Source organism: Natrix helvetica (genome assembly GCF_964273705.1).
Source record: "Natrix helvetica genome assembly, chromosome: 2".
Taxonomy (NCBI): domain Eukaryota; kingdom Metazoa; phylum Chordata; class Lepidosauria; order Squamata; family Natricidae; genus Natrix; species Natrix helvetica.
Window position 1 is genome coordinate 52,798,357 of NC_138552.1, and position 21,644 is coordinate 52,820,000.

General features: G+C 40.6%; 2 protein-coding genes across 3 annotated transcripts in view; one reads left to right on the plus strand and one right to left on the minus strand.

The window, feature by feature from the left end:
* MCC (MCC regulator of WNT signaling pathway) overlaps nucleotides 1-5,937 on the minus strand; it is a 217,727-nt gene extending 211,790 nt beyond the window's left edge. Inside the window, exon 1 of the mRNA XM_081943823.1 lies at nucleotides 5,524-5,937. Within this exon, the coding sequence (XP_081799949.1) occupies nucleotides 5,524-5,675 (152 nt within the window). The 5' untranslated portion in view covers nucleotides 5,676-5,937. The remainder of the gene's footprint in view (nucleotides 1-5,523) is intronic.
* A 7,054-nt stretch (nucleotides 5,938-12,991) lies between these two features.
* YTHDC2 (YTH N6-methyladenosine RNA binding protein C2) overlaps nucleotides 12,992-21,644 on the plus strand; it is a 57,919-nt gene continuing 49,266 nt past the window's right edge. Inside the window, exons 1-5 of one of the 2 annotated variants that reach the window (XR_014174295.1) lie at nucleotides 12,992-13,388; nucleotides 14,688-14,778; nucleotides 15,974-16,170; nucleotides 17,271-17,470; nucleotides 17,639-17,805. Coding sequence is in view for 1 of the 2 variants with exons in the window: in XM_081940635.1 (XP_081796761.1) it covers nucleotides 13,184-13,388; nucleotides 14,688-14,778; nucleotides 15,974-16,170; nucleotides 17,271-17,470; nucleotides 17,639-17,805 (860 nt within the window). In the remaining variant the exon portion in view is untranslated. The remainder of the gene's footprint in view (nucleotides 13,389-14,687; nucleotides 14,779-15,973; nucleotides 16,171-17,270; nucleotides 17,471-17,638; nucleotides 17,806-21,644) is intronic. The other variant, XM_081940635.1, reaches the window with a different exon arrangement.

A 21,644-nucleotide genomic window follows, 5' to 3' on the forward strand; every position in this document is an offset into this window, starting at 1 on the left:
ACACAAAATTGGTGACAAAAGCATTGAGGACTTCTGACATAAGGGATATTAATATATGTCATGGTTTATCAGGTCATTTTATATTAGTCAGAATAATTATAATAAATGAGTGTTCCAATTATTGTTCTATATAGTATCTATTCTATGCTTAGTTGTAATAAAAATTATGAATATAATAAATTCTTATTCATTATAATAAATAAAATCAACACTTTTTAAAAAAATCTAGTTTAGCAGCTGCTACGTTTTCTGAAATCAAAGTCTGTCACTGAAGACTGGCCAATTCTAAAATGCTCTACATCGAAGTTGGCATATTGATGGCCACCAGGGCATTCACCTGAGGACAAGGAAAAGAGTTTAAGGTATTAACATGATCTCCATCTTCTTCATTCTCCTAGCTCCTTGATTCTCCCAATTGCTCAAATTTCATGGTGGCATATACATGCCTCTAAAAATTAGCAGAAGCTGAGGGGAGTGGAGAGGCTAGGAAGCATGCACATGGAGTCCATGGGTTGCGTTCCTAGAGTTTAGCTAATCATTCAAAATTTGGGGTAATTTACCTTTGTATATTTTTGCCGGAAACAATCAGCATCTTTGAAATTGTGTCATGTACAATCCAAATTCCCTTGTTCTGAAATTATTACAAATATTAACTCTCACTTCCAATAGAACAAATATAAAATGCCAGTTTAGGTAGATATTGGTATAGAAATATATTGAAATATTTAGAGTTTTTATTATGCCTAATTTTTGTTATTTTATGTTCTTTATTTTGACAACAGTTATTAAAATGTTCATTGTATTATAGGGAAATATTTTAAACCATTAGTTCATTAGCTGAATTTAAATGACACCCTGTACTGCCAAATGCAATTCCTTTTTAGTATCAATCAGCATTTTTTAAATTCACATTTTAAAATGTCACCCTAACTATTCATAGTATGACAATTAACTATTCTCTCTGGAGGTGCCTTTTCTCTCCATATGTAGCTTTTATTACCCAGCTAGTATTCAAAGAGTTTTCAATTTAATGTACCACAAAAGCTTTTCACAGCTGAGACACCATATAACTTCATTAAGCATGCAAATAGCTTGTCTCCACACACCAAATTAAGTTGCATACAATAGGAAAGCACTTGCTTTAGAAAAAGAATAAACATCAGTTCTCTATAAAACTCAGGTTTATGAGGGCTTTTAAGACAAGAAACAACTTCATTCAATAATGCACATGGGGAAACAAGAGTACAAAATACATGCAAAAAAGAAAATATTTTACAGTTTTAATATCCAGAATATAAAGGGTAAATTTCACATGTATAATAAAATATATTCCTCACTAATTTGAATTTATATTTGCTTACTTTATAAAGCAGAGGAAGCCATATCTCAATACTTGTCTTTGAAAACAAGGTAGTCAAAACAAGCTGGAGAGATCAGAAATGACAAAGTACATGTATTTATGGTACCTTCCAAGATATTCAATCTTGTGTTGTTGCAGATCCATATTAGAGGCTTCATATACAAATAAGTAGTTAGTATCTGAGTTGTGCTTCATTTGTAAGCTATTGCTCAGGAAGACGATTTACTGAACTTAAACTGTTTCATGACCAGTTAAAAAGGAAATGACAATCATATTGATAGAAGCAAGCACAAGAAGTATGAGAAGAAATTATCATTTCTGAACAAAGTGGAGGCAAAGAGACAGAGAGCTTTATGTTTAGATTTTTTGACCCAGAATCTTAGAAATCTCAATCACTAAACAAAGTTTATAATAAAAAAATATCCTAGCTTAAGACAATCATTAATCAAACGATGCATGAAATTGATACAACAGTAACATCTTATGTTACTCTTCCCATTAAAGATCATTACTGTTACGTATTTGGCTTGAGAATATTTAAGAATTCTTGCTGTATATGTTCAGGTAAATCTCTAAGTGAACAGATAGATTGTCAGAATCAGTTGCAGGATGTTCAGCCTAATAACCCAATCCTAAACAGATTGATGTAGTGGTTAAGGCATCAGTTTTGAAATCAGGAGACTGTGAATTTAGTTCTGTTTTAGGCATGATCGTGATCCTGATCTTGGTTAGTCATATTCTCTTAGCCTTAAGAAACAGGCAGTGGCAAACCTCTTCAAAACCCTTGCCAAGAAAACTACAGGGCTAGTCAAGACAGTTGCCAGATGTCAAGACTGACTCAAACGGTGTGTGTGTGTGAGAGAGAGAGAGAGAGAGCTCGCGCACGTGCGCGCGCGCGCACACACACACACACACACACACATGGCTTCTGATTGGGTGGAAAATGGCAGATTGATGTGCCTCCTTTTGTTTTCTTAGAAATCTATCCTGGATGTATCAGCCCCAAATATATCAGTTAGGTAGACTAAGTCTAAGGATAATCTTTATTCAGGATAGTTTTCTAAGATATTTCAAGACTGGGCTGGTGAGCTGCCATGAAGTGATAAATAACTTTTTCAAGTGCTGGAGGGCAGGATACATTTCACAATGAATGCAGCTAGGATTAAAACAACAATTGACTCATTTTAAATTATACTAAAGTGGGTAATCAAAATAGCATATATTTGTTTCTTCCAAGCATTAATTGTTATAGTCAAAATTACAATTTCATTGCAATTTGTGAAAGGACTCTGAAGATTGCACTCAATGTTGGTTGTGAGGGGGATGTCTCCGTGAATCCATGCCAAGCTATACATTCTATTCTGCTTGAAAAGTATTTACAAGACAATATTAGTATTTTCAGATGGATAATTAAATATTGTAACAGAATTTACAACTCTTACAAGCAGTTGCTCAAGCAATTTAATGGTAAAGTGTATTTATAAAACTAACCATTTTAGCAGCAGCAGCAACCCAAATAAATCCAGTGCAGTTCTCTCTTACTTTTCAATAACAGAAATTCGACTATCACACCAAATAAATGTCATGAAGGTACTTTAATGGAATAGAACACCCCCACATAGAAGCACTTTCCAAACATTTAAAAAAAATGAGGCCAGGAATCAAAGCAATGTGAATTAAAGCCACGTATTTCACTGGGAAAAGAATTATGAGTTTCAGTTGGTTTGGGATGAAAAATGCCGTTTTTTCTGTTATGTACTCTACCAAAACTGGGATTAGTTCATTAGTTCATAATGTACTAGATGTTCAGCCGTTTTCTTTTTTGTTTCTTCCTACTACAATACAGGTATGGTAGTTCTCGACTTACAACTATAATTCAACCCAGAAATATGGTTCTAAGTTGGGCCAATCATTATGCAGGTCACCATGCAACTATATCTGATTTTACGACGTTGGCAATGGTCATTAAGTGAATTATAGTACTCATGAAACAAATATGCCCATAATTAAGAAAATGCATTATCTGCAATGGACCGTCACATGACCAAAAGACATTCCACATCTCTTTGGAATACCGTAACAGTAGCTATCGATCTCTATTCCTTTATAAAATGAAACATACTTATGTAATACACATAAAACAATACTTTATTGAATTGTAATTTTAGGCAGAGTGATTTGAGATAATGATCTTAAAGGGCTGATACTTGTCAAGGTAGTTAGATTCTTACATTTCCCCTACTTTAAGTAGTGTCAAATTGAAATATTTCAATTTGGTCTGTGAGGGCAAAATGTTTTAAAAGTAAAACGTGCTATTTATTCATCAGCCCAAGGAGGGGAAAACATGTCTTATAATGTAATTTTAATGTGTAATGTCAGCTGAAGCTTCCTAAAAATCAAAACAACCTTCCCTAAATAAATCTGTGCATATTTTCAAAAATACATTTTCAGAATATTATATATTGAATACACTAAAAAATTTAAATGATCTTACTCCATCACTTTGAACATTAAAGTAATTAAAATATATACAACTACTTTATTTTTAAAACACTGTATACACCAGTTATTTACAACAAATGAGAATAACAAATCAAAGAGCATCAAGACTTTCAATATTTCATCAATATGGAGGATAGTTTCATCCTGTGCATAAGTATTCTGCAAGAACTATCAAAGAGCAAACACCAAAGGATTCCATTGTAGGTATTTACTATGCACTTCTGCTGACTAACAATCCAGTATGTTCAAATTGCTTTCCACAGGTACTGCTTTTAACTATTTATAATTAAGAGTATATGTCCCTCTACATACCGATAGAATTGTCTAATTAATTTACTACAGTACTTAAAAATTTACCACCAATAACAACCTACTGTCTTGCCTGAACACTCTTGTGCCTTTTTATTTCTTCAGTCATATGGTTTCAAAACCAATTAACAATTTCAAAACTTTTTTAAAATTCATAGTACCTTTGAATTCAAATCAGAAAGATATATTGGCAAAATATGAAACATGATGAGGTTAAATTCTTATGCTAAGTTTACAATGCTCCTTTAAATCTTCCCGTCTTAGAAGATGTTCTAGATTTTGTGCTTCCTTGTGTTTTTATTTATACTTTTCAGTTATTTAATTATTGTAGGACAGTATGGAACATGAACAATTCTGAGCTTTTTACATTATTTTTGTTGTACTTAAAGGAGCTTTTATTGCTGTATATTTCACCTCACTATAAAGAATAGTCAATTAATTTTAGATTCTAAATTTAATCTTTGAAGAATGGCATGTAATGTATTGCTTCATTTAATTAATACTGTATTAAATCCATCAAGATATGTTGGGGACTTGTGAGAATACCTTCCCCAAAACCTACTTTAATTAGTTTTAAAATCTTAAACTGTGTAGTTTCAATCTTTTAATATATTATTGTTTTACAACTTGTAAGCTACAGTACCCACAGTCGCCTTATAGGGGAGATGAGTGGCATTAAAATTTATGCATTACTTAGTACAAAACTAAGATAAGGATATCTAATGGGAAAAACGGCGATAGTGGAAACCTGTTTCCTTTTCATCTCCTCCTTCAACTTCTGAACAAATAAAAAAAACAGCTCAGCTTAATCTGAAGTAGCTCAACAGGAGTAACAGCGAGAGGAGATACTTTAAAGTAACCAGTGCGGCATTTTTACCATCCCAACAAGTAATTCCAATCACAGCTTATACTTTTTTAGACTACAAAAAGGGCAAAAACTGCGTTTCCGCAGTCGGAATGCAAATCTTATACGGAATTTTTTAAGAAACACGGGCAAGAAACTGGGAGAGGCAAAATGGCTCGAAGGAGAAGGGCTTGTCTTTAGAATCATTTCTACTCGCTGGAAAATGCCAGCGTGCCAGTCCCTTAAGTAGTCGGAAGGTGCTCTGAGCCCATTCGGCGGCGTTCTTGGCAGAACTGACGGCACCTCCACTAGCCTACCATTCAGCGCGGGGCAAATACCCGATTCAGACATTCAACTCAGAAAACTTGCGAGGAAGTTGACCCGCACTTTACGGGGCTTCACGGAGCACTTCCCATCTCTTATAAGACCTGCGTTAACGACTGTTCAGTACGAAACGAAACGTTGCATCTGCCCCAATGTTGCCTCTGCCCTCCTGGTCTTCCCTCACCTGCTGATAAAGCCGTCGCCGTCCCCATCGCACGTCTGGAAGAGGCGCCGCATCCTCTCCTCCTCTCCCGTGCTGGAAGTGTCGCTGCTGCTGCTCCCGGTGCTGCTCACACTCACTTCTACCACCACTGCCGGGCCAGCCGCCGTCGCCATCGTACCCTCTCTTCCCAAGAGGAGGAGGAGGCGACGCCGATTCAAGCCCGCTCAAGGCGTCCAAGCAAGGTTCCCGGAACCTCCAGCTCGCCAGGGAACCCCCCCCCCCCCGCGCGTTCCCCTTTCCCAGCTCAGCTGTCGCGCGTACAAAGCACGAGAAGGCGGCACAATGAAAACAAGGAGGGTGGGGAAACCCAGACGCTCCGCCGCTCCTTCTCGCGCACGAATTCAGCGCGCGCCGCCTTGGGCGCCAATCAGGCACATCCTAGGGACGGCGCGCGCGCTGGCTGGCGCGCGAGACCCGCTCTCTGGCCCTTTTCTTCTTTGGAATCAAAAGCCGGGGTGGGGAAGGGGTTTCGTCGGGCTACAATGTAAGAGCAGGGGAGAGTTAGAAGGAAGGTGTGGCGGACGCAGAGGTGGAAGTTTGCGTGCTTAGTTGTGGTTTCGGCTCATTTCCCTGAGACGTAGGCGAACGAACGGAGGAGTATCTTTCTGGAGCAAATGGAAAGATTTGTTAGCGTCTGCAGAGTGCATATCCATAGGCGACCACCGTAAAACTGCACTACATGTGAACTATGCTCGCAAAAGTTATGTTTGGGCTTCCTGACTTTTAGCCTTGAGCAAAAATGTTTCTCTCTGCGTTTCGTGCCAAACAATAATTATGTATGTCATGTAAGAGATGTAAAATTATTATTGGTAAAAGTAGAAAAAAATGTTGCATCTGCCCAAAACGTACCTCTTTATATTACATTACACATTAACTATACTGTAATCGTAAATTTGCATTGCCTTAAGTAAAACTTGTCTATAACTATGTCTCTGATTTCTCTTGAAGTGGTCAATGTTCTTGATTAGCAAAATAGGAATGTTGCAAATGCATGCTTCATGAACATGAGATCAAATCTCCAACTTGATATGTAGGTTGATTCAATTTAATTTTAAATAATTTTAGCCAATGTGACAGCTTTTCATTTGTTTTTAGTAGCTTTATTTTCTACTTTTTAGCAGCTGCATTGAACTTGCACAATGCATTTTATTACAATTTCATTTACAATGCATTTTATTGTACGTTGTATACGAAACAGCGTTCCGTGCACCTTTGGTATTTAGTCATGCCAGCCACATAACCACGGAGACATCTTTGGGCAGCGCTGGCTCTTCGGCTTTGAAATGGAGATGAGCACCGACCCCTAGAGTCGGGAATGACTAGCACGTGTGTGCGAGGGGAACATTCCTTTTATTATACTTTAGTTTGTGAATAACTGAGAGTTGAAGTACTATGAAATGGTTTATGGATGTGTTTTTGAGGGCTTTTTGATACACCACTATCTGTCTGGCTTATGGTACTCAAGTGGCATATGATGTAATGCCCAGTTCATTGTTATGGAACTATTTTTCCCTTAGTTTGGAGATGCTATTTTAGATCTTGTTGATAGTTGTTTCTATTTTATTGTCCTAAATAATTTTATATTAATATAGATGGCCATTCCACGTCATCCCAACTGCAAATCATGTCCCTACAGTCTGGTATCTAATAATAACTTATCTAGAGTGGAATTGGTGAATATTAACTTGGAATATGAAAGTAGGTGCCTGTCATTCAAATAAGCTCTGTCAAATGAGATTTCAAGTTGCATACAAATGTTATATCACTAATATTTGCCCCATTTTTTAAAATAACCACTTGGCTTCAGCAATAAATCAATGACCTCCTGACATTTCATTGCTTAACCCAACTAATTGCTTTCACTAATCTGAAAATTCATATGTATAGAAAAGACAAAAAAAAAAACCCTTACCCTAACTCACTATCTTAATAATACCCCTCTTCTATTGTCATACCCCAGCCATCATTTGACCTGTAAACTTCTTAGCAGAAAAAAAAGCCAGAGTATTTTGAAGATGCACCTAGTTGCTTCAGAAAAAGAATACAAGGAAACAAGTAGTACAGAAAGTATTCCATGGGAATATGTTAGATGTAGAATTTTGAGAGATTGTTCTTTATAAAACTGATTATGGCTCTCACATGGCCAGCATTTTGTGAAAGTGTGTATAAAACTTCTAAATCTACTCACCAGACTGAAAAAGTCTCCAACCTGTAGCCTTGTAAGGAATCACATGATTTTTACCAATCATAATTATGTATCTTAACTCTATCTTTTCTTTCTTTAGAATATTTGCTTTTCTCAATTGTACATTTTTTCTTGTCATACATTTCTCAATATATTTTTCCTTGCTAATTTTAATTACATAATGCTTCTATTTCATATGCCTTCATCTAGCTACCAGCTATTTCTAAAAAAAGTTAAGTACATCTGTGGAACTAATTAGATGTTTTCCAGCAAACAGGTTACTTCAGATTACGAACAGGTTACTGCATTCTTATCAGGTTTTAATTCTTGGAATGTGTACTATTGTATGCTTACAATTGGATTTCTTCTTCAGCACTATAGTTAAACTCAAAAATGCTTTCCATGAAACTTCTTTACAATAATATCCCTTCAAAGCATTTAATTATAAATCTTATCTTGAGCCTGTTTTATTTCTATTGTTAGAAAGTGGCCATAACTTATTAAATACGTAAGCAGAAACAAATTAGACCAGAGGAAGTACCCATTTCAGAGACGTAGTGGCTCAGTGGCTAAGATACTGAGCTTGTCCATCAGAAGGTTGGCAGTTCAGCGGCTCAAATCCCTAGCGCCGTGTAACGGGGTGAGCTCTTGTTACTTGTCCCAGCTTCTGCCAACCTAGCAGTTCAAAAGCATATTAAAAATGCAAGTAGAAAAATAGGGACCACTTTGGTGGGGAGGTAACAGTGCTCTGTGTGCTTTCAGCGTTGAGTGATGCTGGCCACATGACATTGGAGACGTCTTCCGACACTGCTGGCTCTTCAGCTTAGAAATGGAGATGAGTACCGCCCCTAAAGCCGGAAATGACTAGCACTCATGTGCAGGGTAACATTTACAATACAATAATACAATACAATACAATAGTAGAGTTGGAAGGGACCTTGGAGGTCTTCTAGTCCAACCCCCTGCCTAGGCAGGAAACCCTATACCGTTCCAGACAAATGGCTATCCAACATCTTCTTAAAGACTTCCAGTGTTGGGGCATTCACAACTTCTGGAGGCAAGCTGTTCCACTGATTAATTGTTCTAACTGTCAGGAAGTTTCTCCTCAGTTCTAAGTTGCTTCTCTCCTTGATTAGTCTCCACCCATTGCTTCTTGTTACCTTTGCCTTTAAGTACCCATTTGATGTAACATTATGTTTTCCATAATAGCTAACCAAGTAATATACAAATCAAGAAGGAGCAACCCTAATTTAAACAAAAGAATGTCCTTATAGTTGTGCTCCCATTACTGGAATGGGGAAATATGTATGATTTAGCAAGATTATCATTTATCTGGATTTCTCCAAATAAATCCACTTTTTGCCACAATCACACTCTTTTCACTAGATACATTTCTCTCTCTCTCTCTTTCTCTCTCTCTCTCTCTCTCTCTCTCTCTCTCTCTTTCTCTCTCTCTCTCTCTCTCTCTCTCTCACACACACACACACACACACACACAGACACATAGATCTCATGGAGAATTCCTTTGCCCATTCACCAACTATATTATTTTGACTACATTTTCTTACTTGATTTTAAAGGATAAGGAACAGGTAAAACTTTCTTTCAATAATTAAACAAAATAACCGCTAGGTTCATTTGGCAAGGACAAAAAGCAAGGATTAAACTAAAGTCAATGCAAGATAGCAAGGAGAGGGGAGGTTTAGCATTACCAAATTGGGAATTATACACATTAGCAGTAACAATAATATGGTTGAAAGATTAGATAGAGCTAAAGAATAAAATAATTTTGACCTTAGAAGGCCATGATTTGCAAGCAGGTTGGCATACATTCCTATGGGATGATAAAAATAAAATTCACAAATACTTTCAAAAACATTTAATTAGAAGAGCGTTATTGCAAAACTGGCTCAAAATAAAAAAAATCCACTATGTGAAAATCTTGAATTGGCTATCACCGACAGAAAGGACGATCCATCCAAATTTTATAGATATGAATAAAATGCTAAAATACAGAGACATAATTGACGGACAGGGAAATTTAAAAACAATAGAAGAATTGGCAGAACAAAACATGAAAGTTGACTGGCTAACCTACTTGCAAATAAAAACTAAACACAATAATGATACTAAAATATATGACCTCGAAACAACCACACAAATTGGATAAAATAATTCACAGCTCAGATAGAAAGATGATAGGGAGAATATATAAATGGTTATTCAGGGGAAAGTCCATGGTTAGCACAGTGGGCATTAACTTGAGTAAACCTAACCTCACTGCAAAACAAGGAAGTTGAAATATAGTTTAGGGGAAAACTACCACCAGTTTAGCAATGTATAAGGAATTGAAGGAGCAGCAGGAGGGCCAATATGCCTCAGTATGCTTTATATTTGTGCATATTGTGTCATGAAGGGTTAGGGTGCTAAAAAGAGAGAGAAAGCAATAGCTATAATGTCTGTAAGGGGAAATTCCCAGGCCTTTACCTCAATTGTTATCAATTTCACCTGAGTTGCTGAGATCCTCTATAGTAGGTGTCTGGAGAGATTGCAGGGTAGCTTAATTTGGAGGTAGAAATTAATTCAGGCATCCAAGTCTCAAATTATATTGCATTTTACAGAACAAATTAACTGCTTAAATTGTATATATGAGTGATCAGGACAAGCCAGTTAAGAACCAGAGATATATTCTCAATTAAAAAGCTCCTGGAATTAAAAATTTAAATAAATAGCATAATAATATAAGAAACACATAAATATATTAAATAAAATTTTATATTATACTTGACAACCCAAACTCAGATGAGTCATCGTTTCAGAGATTTTCTTAACTAAACAGAAACAAAATTACCACAAATGGGCAATAAAATTGAGATCAGGACCAATTTCCAACTTCAGCACTGAGTTTCCTTGTGCAGGTAGCATCGGAAATCTTCCTTCCTTCCTCTCTACCTCGCATTCCTGACAACTTTCCCATTGAGTTTGCTTGTGGAAAGCTTCCAAGAAGAAAGTTAGGGTGGAAGCCAGCAGGAAGTGGCAAGTCCAAGACCAGCAAGGCAGTAATGGTATCCTATTATCTTCACTACTGGTTGAGTAGTGGGAGCCCGCACATGCATGTGCAGAAGGTCCATGATGATGTCTGGGTGGGTGAGCGGAGCCTTGCGCCATCGCCGCTACTGGTTTGCCATAACCTTTGCGAACCGGCAGCATACCACCTCTGCAGCAGGGGTATAAATGGCTGCTACTGGATAAGTGAAGGAGTGAGGGTGCATAGAGGTGAGGTCAGGAATGGTACATGGGTGTAGGTGAGACGTGGGTGTGCACCAGAATGCCATATGGGTTGGGGAGGACATGTGGATGAGCAGCATAGTTTGGGCAGAGGGATGCACAAAAGATGCAATGCAGATCAGAAAGGCTATGTGTATGACAGGTTAAGAACAGTGCACGGGGTCACAGGTATGCACAAGGGATGCTGTGCAGCTTAAGTAGGATGCACAGCGTGACAATGCAGGTTAATAAGAATGAAAGGATGCAGGGAATTACATGCAGTCAGGGATGGCATGCAGTAGGGGATTGCCTGGGTTTGTGAAAGATGCCGGAACTGTTTGGGAGTCTACAAAAATCGCTATGCAGATTGGGAATGAGGCATAGGAGGTGGTGCAGGTCAGGAAGGGTGTTTGGAAATGACCTAAAGTGTCAAATAGGGAAAGTGTGCATGGAGAAATGCATATCTGGAAGATGAGGTGCATGGGGGTAAGCAGAAAGTGTTGGGTGGGTCAAGGCAGGCATATAAAGTGTAGGTTGGGTCAGAGAAGGCATATGGGGGACAACACAGGTTGTGGGAACATGTAGATGCCTGGGCTGGGAAGGGTGCATAGGAGTTCTTTTCTGTTTCTTCCTCTTTCCCTTCCTCTCCCTTTCCAACAGGCGAGTGGCTGGTACTGATTCAGGGAGTGAGAGATTGCAAGTGTCTGGGAAAGTGTCACAGAACATTAAAAATGAAGATGGTGTGACTGAGCTGCAGCGCAGCAGTAGCCACAATGTTCCCAAATTTCATTCCCTTGGAAATCATTAGTTGGGTACCTGTAGGTACCTACTTAAGGTATCTTGGTTCAAAAATTGTTGTCTTATAGTTCATCATATTACCAATTTAAAGATGAAAAGAGTTTTAGTAGCATATAGATCTGATGTTTGAGTTTATAGCAATAACATTTTCAAACATTGTACTATTCTGATAAGCTGTAAACTCAAAACTAGATTGACTGTTAGGTCATGGCCATGGTGGGTAAGAATAGAAAGAAAATTTCTTTCATCTTCATCCATACCTCTTTTCCTCACCTGTCAACTCTTCAAGGATGGACATGAATTTAATACTCTTCCACATTAGACCTGCATACAGAACAATGCAGTAGTCAGTACAAGAGAAAAGAAAAATGCTGTGTCTCCAAAAAGCTTCTATGTTTAGTCAGACAGTAGGATCTTTTTTTTTTTTTTTACTGAAGCCCAGATATCCGGTGATGAAATTCAGAATTTGCCTGTAGAAACCATTAAATATACCGTATACTAAAATATAAGGGGCTGAGCTCAAACAGCATTTTACCCTAAGGTTAAATCAAGGGCTTCTTCCTCAGAATGACAGAAAACCATACCAAGATGCCAAATTTTGATTTGGTTTTGATTTGTGAAGGCAGTCACTGTTTTTTTTTAATTTAGCATAAGTTTCATTACTAAACAACTTACTAGGACAACACTGGAAGTATGGCGGACATCATCATAATCTGATCCACAAAAACCTATATGAAAATAAATTTATCCATCTCCAGGATGCTGGAAAAGCATGCACTGTTGTTCTGTTAATTTAATATTTTCAGAAGATTTCTGGGTTCGCATAACATGCGAACCATATTTTTAAAAATCACCCTAATCACACAACACCCTGGAATATTTATTTATTTATTTATTTAATTATTTAGTCATTCGTGTACAAGATAACAGGAATAAGAATAAACATGAATCAGAACACAGGAAATGGGTACAAATAAATGGGGACAGTAGGAGAGGGTCGTTAGGCACACGGGGGCGCTTAAGCTCTCAGTATCAGTGTCTGTTCACTAGGCCAAAATGTGGCACCGACCCATAAAACAGTCGAATCGGGCTTGACTCGTAATATCATCGCACCTAATTTTGAGAGGGAGGAAAACGTCCCCCTCCCCCTCCTCCATCATCAGCGGCAGCTGCTTCTCTTTCTATCTTTTCTTTCCCGCCTGGGAGGCTGTGACGTCACCCGCGCAGCCGAAGACCCCGCCCCCTGCGCTGCTCCTTTCGGTTTCCCGACGGAGTTTTGGGCTGTCTCGGGCCTGTCGCGGCCCAACCCGGCTCCCTCTGGCGGCGCTGAGTGTCCCGGGCTGAACGTGAGGTCCAGGACTGCTGTAGGAGATGTCCCGGCCGAGTAGCGTCTCGCCTCGTCCCTCGGGGAGCGGGTCCACAGGCGGAGGCCCCTCTACCGCCTCCGCCGCCTCCTCGTCGTCCTCCTGCTCCGGCGGTGGTCGCGCTAAGGGACTGAAGGACATTCGTATTGACGAAGAAGTGAAAATCGCTGTGAATATTTCTCTGGAGCGGTTTCGGTATGGGGATCAACGAGGTAATGGCTTCCTACTCCCGAGGCGACGCACAGTTGATGGGGTCGTCCCTGCCTTGACCCAGGGCAGCCCCCTCCCTCAAGCTAATCCACTGTTAAAGGTTTGCAAATTAAGTGATCCTTCTTGTTGGTTCTTCCTCTGGATTGACCTGCAAGCGCTCTCTCAGTGTATCAAACACAGTGGGGGTTGTGGTTCAACACAACTGGAGCATATCCCTTATGGAGTAAGCAATTGCTGGTGAACAACTGTCTCTTCTGTTTTTCTTACCCTTGGGGTCAAAAGTTATAGATGTCTGTTACGTAAAGGAGGCCAACCTTTCCTCCCCCTGCATTAGTCACTCTGGCTAGGAAAGTACAAATGTCTTGTTTGCTGATTGTAGTTGCTGCTGCAGAAATAATGTAGCAGCATCAATAAGCAGCATCAATACAGCATTTACTAAGGACGATATCCAATCTTTCTTTAATCTATTAGATACCTAGGATCTTTCATTCTCTTGCAACTCACAAGGCAGTTTCCCCCCATTAAATTTTTTGTTGTTGTTGTTAGTTGCGAAGTCGAGTCCGACCCATCGCCACCCCGTGGACAACGTTCCTCCAGGCTTTCCTGTCCTCTACCATCCTCTGGAATCCATTTAAGCTCATGCCTACTGCTTCGGTACAGATTCTTTAATGCGGAGTTGCCCATACTGATAATATTTTCAGGCATTCAGAAATAAAAGGTTTTTCTACAGTTTTATATCAGGTATACTAAGGGAAGATTAAATATGAGTTGAATCATTTGGCGTGTGTGTGTGTGTGTGTGTGTGTGTGTGTGTGTGTGTGTGTGTGTGTAGTCAGCCAGACCAAGCAGCAGATACGGCATGTTTCCAATTGTGCTTTCCCAAATACCTTTGAAAGGTAACAAGCAAGCATGGTGGTCATAATGAATCCAGGAAGTTTATCAGGCCCTGGGCACCAAGCATTTCTTGGTTGAAGAAATTATTCAAGTTAAAGAATTTATGTACTTTGGTATACTATTTATCATATAGTCATTTGTCTGTTTATTTAAATGCTATGTAAAATAAAGAATATTTGCACATTTAGCACTTAATACGTTTATTTTCTCCCCAGTGTATTACCAATCAAATTTGTTAATTGATAGATGATATAACTCTGTGTGTTCTGTTCTGAAATAAGATCCATAGAATTCAATGGAATCTTCCCAGATGAGACTCCTTTCTCATCTTTGAGAAATATTTGTTCCTGTTTATGGATGAAAATAATCCAATAACTGAATATTCCTGTTGTAATTTTCTCCTGCAGAAATGGATTTTCCTTCATCATTGACCAGCACTGAGAGAGCTTTTATTCATCGACTAAGTCAATCTCTTGGTTTGATTTCTAAAAGCAAAGGGTAAGCTGGTATCTTATAAAATAAGCAGCATCCATATGTTGTGAGTCAACATGGCTTGTTCAGAATTAATGTTTCTGATGCAACTCTAGTTTTAAGCTTCTGAAGTATTTTAATGATGTTGAGTTCTTCATGAGTTTGGTGTGCTTCTGTTTTAAATAGTGCTTCATATAGTTACTGTATTGCTGTCAAGTGCTTGTTCATAATTCCATGTTTAGATAAAATTGATAGCCAGATAACACTGGCTATCAATTTATCCTCTGTTGCTGCAATAAATATATTCATTTATATTTTATATTTTTTATGTTAAAATATTTAGAAAATGACTATTCTTAGGTTTGGAAGGGTACATAAGTTTTGTAGATTTTAGAAATAAAATGCATTGAAATGAGATGTACTTTCTTCTAAATAAATATTGTTAAGAATTAACTGTAGGTTTTCTGATCATTGTCTATGTAAAAATTCTTAATGTATTTTATTCTGGGAATCTTTATCAGATACTAAAACTATATATGATAATTTGAATAATCACAATGAAATTTCTTTAGTTACAAATAATTGTGATACATATTCATGATCTCGGTAGGTGGCAGCATCTGACTGAGTTTGGAAGGTAACTAGACTTTCCCTGGTTAGTGTTGAAATGGAAGATGACCAAGCACTGTAGACTAACTGGGAAGTTAAAAACATCCCAGAAGTCAGCAGTGGAAAACCTTATATCAAGAAGACTGCATGGATGTATCAATCGGTCAATCAATCAATCACCAACTTCATTTAAAAGATACTTTACTTTTACTCTTATATTATTGTCATTAGTAAAATCGTAGATGCTCCTAAAAAGTTATTAATGCTTTAAAAAGTATGTGTTTATATAACCATTTCAGCTTATAGTATAAAAAACCTTGTCCTAGAAACAAACTCAATTCTACATGTTTTAAACCCTATTCATTGAAATGTATACTGAGCATTTAAAATACAATAGAGATTTGCTATACTCAGCTGTGTGTTTGATTACATTTCAGAGTAGCTGATCTATGCATTGATAATTCAGAAATAACAGTTACAGACAACAAATTAAACAGAAGCCTAGCATATTTTAATATTCTTTGAGATAATTATTTAATGTTCAGATGTTCTGATTAATGTGAATGTTAAGGCTCATTCTGGCAATAAATACAACAATGCATCCATTTTACAGAAAAGGAGCGAACAGATACCTAACTGTGAAGAAAAAAGATGGATCCGAATTGGCACATACAGTGATGACTTGTAATTTGATTCCAAACACAAAGCATGCTATTAGAAGTTTAGTTCAGAGATTTCCTGTTACCAATAAAGAACGCACAGAACTTCAACCAAAGACAGAGAGGGGAAATGTATTTGCTGTTGAAGCTGGTAGGTTGAATATCCTGTGAAAAACTACAGTAAATTATGGGAGGAAAATATGTTGCTGAAAGACATGCTTAAAACATGTTACCATTACAGTTTGAAATCTTTATAAATGTGACGATTGCTATCCTAACGAGTGTGAGTTCAATCTTGTGTTGTTGGTGCTGATTCACCATTTCCCCAATAGTGTTTTATTGTTTTGAAAACTTTTCTAATTTTTCCCTAACTCATTCCCTTTAATGAGTTCCAAGCAGAACTCAGCATTCATACCCTTATTTATAGTAGCAAGTAACAATAAGAGTCACAGGAATAACTTCATTAAGAATGAACAGTAGGTTGAATTTGACATTGTTTAAGTGGGATTTCAGTACAAATTTACATTTCTTAAATTTTACTTTGAGGAGCTTGGGCCATATCAGATGAGATTCTGAAGAAATCTGAGAAGATACACAGTGGACCAGCCTGCTCTTTGATTCCCCAGAAACATTTTTTTATTTTTCCTACTATGGTAGCTCAAAGACCATTTTGAACTTTTTTTGTACAAAAAACCCTTATGTTCTACTTCCACCATATGGTAGGCCTGAGTTTATCTGTTTTAATCTCATAATCTATACAATATTTTTTAAAAGGTTAAAATTTCCCTTCTGTTCTATTAAGTCTTAAATAGGCAAACTTTTAGCAGACAAGGTAGTTTGGTAACCACACATAAATGATGAGAGTAATTCTAAAGCTTTCACCTGGGAGCTGTAAAACAGGTTGTATTAGTTCCGGATTTTATTGTGCAATCACTAAGCTATTTACTACTTTCATCTTTGATTTTCCTGGTTTTCAGAATGAAAATGTAAATAAAGAATAGCTGTTCTGAATCCATTGTGAACAATGGAATGTGTGTCTGTTGTCAGGCTGAGCAATTCCTGTTTATTCACAATTATGTTCAACCGGAATTTTATTTATCAAAGAGTTACTATTACAGTACAAACTAAGTAATAGTTTGGTACTGTCTTGCTGTGTGATATTCAATTTCTAAAACAAAATTGTTTATTTATTACATGTTAGAATACATAGATTTTCATTTTATCATAATCCTTATTTCCCCCCCCCCCTAGAGAATAGAGAAATGAGCAAAACAAGCGGGCGTCTTAACAGTGGCATCCCTCAGATCCCAGTGAAACGAGGAGAATCTGAATTTGATTCATTTCGGCAGTCTCTACCAGTTTATGAAAAGCAAGATGAAATCGTTAGAATTATTAAAGAAAATAAAGTAATTTTGATTGTAGGGGAAACTGGATCTGGAAAAACTACTCAGGTATGCTATACATAAGAAAAATTAAAAAAAATATGGAACAGCTGTCCTAATTAGTAAATAGTTTTAATATTTTAAAATCATCTAGTTTCATGGTAATATGTGATGTGGGATTTGTATGTCTAGTTAACTGGTTTTTTTTCTAATAATAACACCTATCTTTATGTTCAGATACCACAATTTCTACTTGACGACTGTTACAAAAATGGCATACCGTGTCGCATATTTTGCACTCAACCAAGACGGTTAGCGGCGATTGCTGTGGCTGAAAGAGTTGCTGCTGAAAGAAGAGAGAAGATTGGTCAGACTATTGGTTATCAGATCCGATTAGAAAGCAGGTCTCACCAAATGTTTTTTGTATTCTTGGATTTCAGTATTTTAGAAGACTTGCAGATTACAGAGTGTGCAAATAACAAGGTTTAGAGATAATCTCACTCCTTGCTTGGCATATTATATATTTTCTTTTTTCTTTTTTTTTATTTATTATTATTCACACTTATAGACCGCCCCCTCTCCCGGAAAGGACTCGGGGCGGTGTACAGTCACTAAAATACATTCTAAAATACATACATAAACAATTAAATTAATACTGGTGAAGGAGGTTATGAGACTGTAATCGAATAATAAATATAATACGTTAAAAGCCTATAAACCCTTAAAACCCAATTAAAATAAATAAATCCCGGGAGGTAAAACTAAGACGGTGCCAGGCCAGCTGATTGAAATAGGTGAGTCTTTAACTTTTGCCGGAAGGAGCGGAGGTCGGTGGTGGTTCGAATGTCTGGGGGGAGGTCGTTCCAGAGGGTTGGGCCCATCACAGAGAAGGATCTACTCCTAGGTGTCGCCCGCTGGCATTGCCTGGCAGACGGCACCAGGAGGAGCCCCTCCCTGTGTGAGCGGATAGGTCGCAGGGACGTGTGTGGTAGGATGCGATCCTGCAGATAACTAGGTCCTCTGCCATGGAGCGCTTTAAAGATGGTAATCAATACCTTGAAACGCACCCGAAAGGCTACAGGTAGCCAGTGCAGCTCGCGCAGGAGAGGTGTTACGTGGGAGTAACGAGTGCTTCCCATAATAACCCGCGCGGCTGCGTTCTGAACCAGCTGCAGTCTCCGGATGCGTCCCAAGGGAAGCCCCATGTAGAGAGCATTGCAGTAGTCCAGGCGAGATGTCACCAGCGCATGAGTGACCGTGCGCAGGGCACTCCGGTCCAGTAGGGGGCGCAATTGGCGCACCAGGCGAACCTGGTGGAATGCCCCCCTTGCCACGGCTGTCACATGGTCCTCCATTGACAGCCGGGCATCAAGGAGGACACCCAAATTGCGCGCCCGCTCCACAGGGGACAACTGTTCGCCCCCTATGGCCAGCGATGGAGTCAGCTGGCTGAACCGAGGTGCCGGCAACCACAGCCACTCGGTCTTGGAGGGGTTGAGTTTGAGTCTGTTGTCCCCCATCCAGACCCCGACGGCCTCCAAACACCGGGACATCACTTCGACAGCCTCGTTGGGGTGGTTTGGGGTTGAAATATACAGCTGAGTATCATCAGCGTAGAGGTGGTATTCAACCCCAAAACCACGGATGATCTCACCCAGCGGCTTCACATATGCGTTGAACAGGAGAGGCGAGAGGACCGACCCCTGTGGCACCCCACAAGTGAGTGGCCTCAGGGACGACCTCTGTCCCCCTGTCAACACACATTGCTTCCGGTCAGAGAGGTAGGAGCCGAACCACCGCAAAACGGTGCCTCCGACTCCCATCCCCTCCAACCGGCGCAATAGGATACCATGGTCGATGGTATCAAAAGCCGCCGAGAGGTCTAATAGGACCAGGATAGAGGAGCAACCCCTATCTCTGGCCCTCCAGAGATCATCGACCAACGCGACCAAGGCTGTCTCGGTGCTGTGCCCGGGTCGGAAGCCGGACTGGCGTGGGTCTAGATAATCGGATTCGTCTAGGTGTCGCGGGAGCTGCTGCGCCACCACATTCTCAACAACCTTCGCCACGAAGGGAAGGTTGGAGACTGGACGATAGTTAGCTAGCTCCATTGGGTCGAGTGAAGGCCTCTTGAGCAAGGGTCTCACCACCGCCTCTTTCAAGGCGGTTGGTAAGTAACCCTCACCCAATGATGCGCTCACCAGGCCCAGGAGCCAGCCTCGTGTCACCTCCCAGGCTGCCAGTACCAGCCAGGAGGGGCACGGGTCCGTTAAACAAGTGGTGGGTCGCAGCCGTCCACGCAACCTGTCCAAATCCTCGGGGGCAACAGAGTCAAACTCCTCCCAGAGTGGTCTCTCAAGACTCGCTGTTGGCGGCTCGTCTGGTCCACTGACGGAGGTCCACCCGCTCCGGATCTGATCGATTTTGTCCTGAAGATATTCCCCAAACTCCTCTGCTCTACCCTGTAAGGGTGTCTCCCGCACCCTCTGCGATAGAAGGGAGCGAGTCACCCTAAACAGGGCGGCAGGGCGGTTATCCGCGGACGCAATAAGAGCAGCACAATGTCTACGTTTGGCCGCTCTTATTGCCACAAGGTAAGTCCGCAAATAGGCTCTTACCTGTGTTCGGTCAGATTCGGAGCGTGAGGACCTCCACCTGCTCTCTAGACGTCTCCTGTGGCGCTTCATCACCCTAAGCTCCTCAGTGAACCAAGGAGCCCGGGTGGGTCGATGCCGCAGGAGAGGTCGCAAAGGCGCAACCCGGTCCAAGGCCCCAGTCGTCGCCCTATTCCAGGCAATCACTAGGTCCTCGGAGCGGGAGCGGGACAAGGCTACAGGAATTGGCCCAAGCTCCGTCTGGAATCTATCAGATTCCATCAGGTGCCTGGGGCGGTACCAGTTTATAGAGTCTGGTTCCGCCTCCTCGCGGTGGGGGATAGCGCCAGGGAAGTCCAGCCGGAGGGATGAGTGGTCTGACCATGACAGGGGCGTGATAACTAAATCCCCTATTCCCAGATCACTCGTCCACTGTTCAGATACAAAAATGAGGTCCAGTGTATGGCCCCCTTCGTGAGTGGGGCCCTGCACTAATTGGGTCAGGTCCATGGCCGTCATGGAAGCCATGAACTCCCGGGCCACCTCGGAAGCCGCTCCCATCGACGGCAAGTTAAAGTCCCCCATGACCAAAAGTCTGGGAGTCTCAACTGCCGTCGCTGAGATTAGCTCGAGGAGCTCGGGCAGGGCTGCTGATGCATAGCGAGGAGCCAAGTATACAATCAGCAAGCCCCACTGCCTCCCTGGGCCCCAGTTCACACCAAGGGACTCACACCCGGGTATCTGAGGAACAGTGAACTCCCTCGGCTCTAAACATTCCCGCATAACCACCGCCACCCCTCCACCCTTACCCAGGGCCCGAGGCTGATGAAATGCACGGAAACCCGGTGGGCACATTTCCACGAGGGGTAAACCACCCTCGTGGCCCAGCCAGGTCTCCGTTATCCCTGCAAGGTCTAGCTCCCCCTCTGAGATCAACTCATTAATGAGGGGGGCCTTGTTGGTGACAGACCTTGCGTTACAAAGCATCAGCCGCAGGCCCTGGCTCTGTATGACCTGTCCACCTAGACTGCAGGGGTTGGTACAAGCGACCGGGCGTAACCAACAGCCACGGTCTCCCAACCGACCTTGAGATCTTATCCTGTCCTCGCATCCCCTCCTCCCCGCGACCGTTGTAATAGGGCAACCCTCTGCTTTAGTGACCTTTATATTCCCCCCCTCCACCGCATCCCCGTCCTTCCTGGACTCACCTATATGTCCGGCACTGGCTCTCCTCCCGGTCTGAATAGCCCTCCCCCCCACCCTGGAACCCCCTAAAAAAGATAAAAAACATTTTACTAAAAATCCCCTTAGCTTCCGGTTCCTGCACCTCTCGGGGTCCACGAACCCGTCCTCGAGGCGGGCCCTTGAAAGAGCCAAGGGCCAAACCTGCGAGAGAGGGGCCTCCCGCAGGCGGAGCAAATCTAGCCTCGAGTAAGTTATTATCAAAGTTCCAATAGGGGTTAAGGTGCTGTAGGTGGTAAGAATAAGTCAGTATGGGGGGAAGGTTGAAGGCATTAGTCCCATAAATCAATGTGGGAGGTGAGAGGCATTGTCCTAGATGATTCTTCAGTAAAGAGTGGGGGGGAGCAAATGTCCAAATAATGGGATTAGACGGGTGCGACGATAATGGTAAAAATGATAGAAAAATG